At 54.6% G+C, this 4,117-nt stretch overlaps 1 protein-coding gene across 1 annotated transcript in view; it reads right to left on the reverse strand.

Annotated features, from left to right (window-relative positions):
* Positions 1–1,791: 1,791 nt before the first annotated feature.
* Positions 1,792–4,117, reverse strand: part of LOC102483298 (hyaluronan synthase 1) — a 24,380-nt gene continuing 22,054 nt past the window's right edge. Inside the window, exon 8 of the mRNA XM_006157751.1 lies at positions 1,792–1,918. Coding sequence (XP_006157813.1) covers positions 1,792–1,918 — 127 coding nt within the window. The remainder of the gene's footprint in view (positions 1,919–4,117) is intronic.

Raw genomic sequence — 4,117 nt, forward strand, 5'->3', positions numbered from 1 at the left:
CATGCGAAGCCACTGTTGCCAAGCCTGTGCGTGTGCTCATCTTCATACGTGAAGTGACTTTCCTGTGAACGTCACGAGCCCACTTCGTGCATGAGTCCCAGCTCAGACGTCGCCTTCTCTGACTCCCCCCTCCCCTGTGGCTCATTGACCCCCCCTCAGTTTGCTTATGCGTAGCCCTCATCCAGACCCTGTGTTGACTCCTTTTTTTATTTTCCTTTGTGCTCCCTACGCAAAAGCAAAGCCATTCCCGAACATGCACTCGTTCCTGTTCACTGATGATTCCCTTCCTTGATTCATTTCTTCAACAAGTACTCCTTTTTAAATCTTACTCTTTCTTCCATGAGCAACAGAGAGAAACAGGCGTCCCCAACAGGGCGCTCATGCCGCGATCCATGCCAGCTCCCACCAGCCCTGGTCAACAGTGCATGCGCGTCTAGCACATACCAGGAGGCCTCTGCGTGCAAACCTGGACCTTCCGTGTGGGTCCAGCCTCGTAAACTGCTGATTCCTCTGCACCTCCTTCTGGCCCTTCGTTCAGAGAATGTTTACTGAGCACCTACTGCATATTTTCGAGAGACTGCAGAGGTAGTGAAGAAATCAGAAGAGGTTAGAGTCTGTATTCTTGTGGAGCTTACGTGCTCGTGGAGGGCAGAGGAGGAGGTCCCCCCTCACATTTCTGACACCAGATGTTGGGCTTCTGTCCCCTGTACCAGCTCTCCAGGAACAGAGTGTCCTGTCATCTAATTTCTGACACCCGCCATCCAGAGTTGGTGTCAAACACCACAGGTTTTAAAGGCTCAGGCCCCTAGGACTGCCCTGTTTCGGAAGCCAGTCACAAAGAGGCGGCCCCTAGGATGCCCACACCTCCCTCCTACTTGGCGAAAAGTCGGGGGTTCCTGCCACCCAGCCCCACCCAGTTCAATAATTTGCTAAACAAGCTCACAAACCATTTATTCACATTTACCAGTAGTCTTTTCCTTTTTAAGTTTATTTCATGAGAGAGAGAAAGACACTCTCAGGGTCTCACACCACAGTCTCCCCCTAGCCCCCCCAGCCAGCCAGGATGGGGGACACATGCCCAGAAGTATGGGTCTACCCAGGAGCCCGCCCTTGGTAGCCCACGCGACTCTAGGGCTGCAGAGCCTCGTGCTACCTCTGTGCCGTGAACGGGCTAGCGTTGTAATAAGGGGCGCTATAGACCTGGCCCCACAGCCTGAGCGTTACGGGGCCAAGTCCACATGGCCGACCATGATAGAAAGCCTAGCCATGAACACACCGAGTGCACGCGTGCTCACGGGCCAGGCTGGCTGAAGCTGGAGGTGGAGCGCAGTGTGAAGACACTGTTAGTCATCTCCCTCTCTCTACCCTCCTCATTTATGGGAGGGGACCAGCAGTTAGCATAATGGCTATGTCACTGGACTCCCATGTAGTTGACCGTGGTTGGAGTCCTGGACCCAGTGGCTTAAAACTCATGCTGGGCGCATGTGCGTGCGTGCCCAAGATCCCGAGAGGAGAATGGAGGAGAAGGGATTGCGGCATGGCCATCCCCCCTGGGGGGTGATTTCTCACTTTCTGTCTCTCTGTCTCTGTCTGGCGAGCACACGTGCCCTATAGCAGATACCTATAAAAAATAAAATAAGAAAAAAGAAAAGAAAAGAAAAGTGTTTCAGGACAAAAGTCTGTGAAGCTTCCAGTTTACTAACCTAGTGGCAAGGGTGCCAGCATGTGGGTGGAACAGCCAGGACCCGATGTGGCTGGAGCAGAGTGTTCGGAAATGAGTACACAGTGAGGTCAGAGGACACAGGGGACCAGGTCGTGCGGGGCGGCGGCCACCGTGCCGTCTGAGGGTTTCCCTGCATTTGGATGAGAGTCATGGGCAGGCCTTGAGCCCAGGAAGGCCACGGTTTGACTCATCTGGCTACTCCGTGGATAACGGGCTGAAGGGGGTGAAGGTGGAAGCGGGGATCCCCGTCAGGAGCTGCAGTCGCAGTCGGGCAGGGTGGTGACAGTGGCCGTGAGCAGTAGCCCCGGGAGATGGGGAGCTAGAGCAGTGTGGTTTCCTGATGGAGTGGGATGTGGGTGTGAGAGAGCCGGGGTGAGCCCCGGCGGCACTGTGCCCAGCACCCTCTGCCGCGAGGGGAGTGTTTAGGCATGCACCATCCAGTTGGGCTGTACCAGCGACACGGCCATGAAGCCTGTGATGGGCCCAGTGCGGCTGAGGGACGGATTTGTAACTTGGGTAGCTTTAGTTAGCTTGAATTAAATGGTCCCTGCTCTGCGACAACAGGAATCATAGAGGCTCGTGTCTAGGTGTTCTTTTATTATTATCATTGCTTGAAGTTGATTTCTTTCATGAGAGAGAGAATGAGGCACCCCAACAGGTCCCGACACATGATCCCCCCAGCCTCAGCCAGGATCCCGGGCGTCTGTGTGCCCAGTGTGTTCAGGGAGGTTCCCAGACGTGCACCCAGAATCCTCCACATGGGTCAAGCTCGCAGAGGGCTTACCACTGGGCCTTCACCTGGCCCTAGGTCCGGGTACTCTGAAGTATGGGTCACACCCTTGTTGCTCTCCTGAGGTTTCTGACTCTTCTATGAGTGAGAGCAAACCCCTGCACTCCATCTCCAGCCTCGGGCAGCCCAGAATTACGAACACACGTGCCTGGCATGTTCAGACAGGTCTCCAGACATAAACGCAGAACCCGCCCCATGGGCCAGCCTCTCAGGATGCCGTGTGACGGCTGCCCCTCTGCCCAGCCCCGTGTCTGGGCATTCTTGACTTGCATCACACTCTTAACTGTTTGCTTGGCTAGGAGCTCCTCGCAAACATGGCAAAGGTTGCGAAACTCACTGGTGCTTGGTAAATGTTTCTGTGGCTGACGGAAACGAATGGGGGTGTGAGTCGTCTCAGTGGTGATAGCTACTTGTGGACAGCACGGCCCAGCGCATTTGGCCTGAGTGGCCGGAATGACACCATTATTCACTGGTTGTTATTCACTGAGCTAGGCGTGCTGGAAGAGCAGGTGTATGGGAATTGGGGGAGGAACGAGGGAGGGGGAGGGATTAGAAGTTGGGGCTCAGGTGCCTATCAGGTGTCCGCATGGACATGTCTTGGAGGTGGTTGGATATACAAATCCAGAATTTGGAGGTGAGGTCTGGTCTGGAAATGAAAGTGGGCAAGTCCCACTGCAGACACAGAGCATGAATGAGGCCTTCCAAGCCCTAACCGAGGTGCACCCAGAGCAGGTGCAACCGAATAGCTGGAGAGGGAAGAGGAGGCTTCTCCAGTCATAAGCAGCCACTTGAAGGGGAGCCAGGGAGGACGACAGAGGGCAGAGAAAACAAGACAGCCATGGGGCCCGAAAGCCAGTGATGGAGCTACGAAGGGGAGCTGGTGACCGGCTGCTCAGGACCTGCATCAGGAAGTAGGAGGCCTGAGACATGGCCTTGGACTTCGCGGTGCGAATACCCTTGGAGAACTGGACAAAAGCAGCTTCCATAGAGCGGGGGTGGGGGCGGGTAGGAGTCGCCGTCATTAGTCAGAAGGAACATGCCAATCGAAACACAAGGAGACCCGGCTGTCCCAGGCTAGGGCCATAAGGGAGGCCTGGGTTCACTTCCTGGGCCAACCTGGACAGGCCTGGTGTGCTGGCACCTGTGTGTGACCCTGGCTGACAGGGACAAGAATCACAGTGGCGAGACCCTGGCAAAATTTCCTGTCCACAGAGACCAGGAGGGCAGCAGTTGCACAACTGGCCCCACGTGGAAAGGTGGTCCGTGGACTCCAAGGTTTCTGGAGCACGCAGAGCACATGCATAGACACCCATGACCCAGGCCAGCCGAGACTCGGAGTGGGCATGGTGTGCAAATCCTATGGAGGATGGTGCCTTTCTCATTCTTTCTCTCTCTCCCTCTCACAGAAAAATATTATTAAACTTTTTAAATTCACTTAAAAATATTTTAAAACCCTATGTTATTTTTCTCCCCCCTCCTTTTTGTCTCTCTAAAAAATAAATTAAAAACCCATGATGAGGGACCAGCAGTTAGCGTAATGGCTGTGTCGCTGGACTCCCACGTAGTCGACTGTGGTTAGAGGCCTGGATCTGGTGGCTTAAACT

Source organism: Tupaia chinensis, unplaced genomic scaffold, assembly GCF_000334495.1.
Source record: "Tupaia chinensis unplaced genomic scaffold, TupChi_1.0 Scaffold000559_1, whole genome shotgun sequence".
NCBI lineage: Eukaryota > Metazoa > Chordata > Mammalia > Scandentia > Tupaiidae > Tupaia > Tupaia belangeri.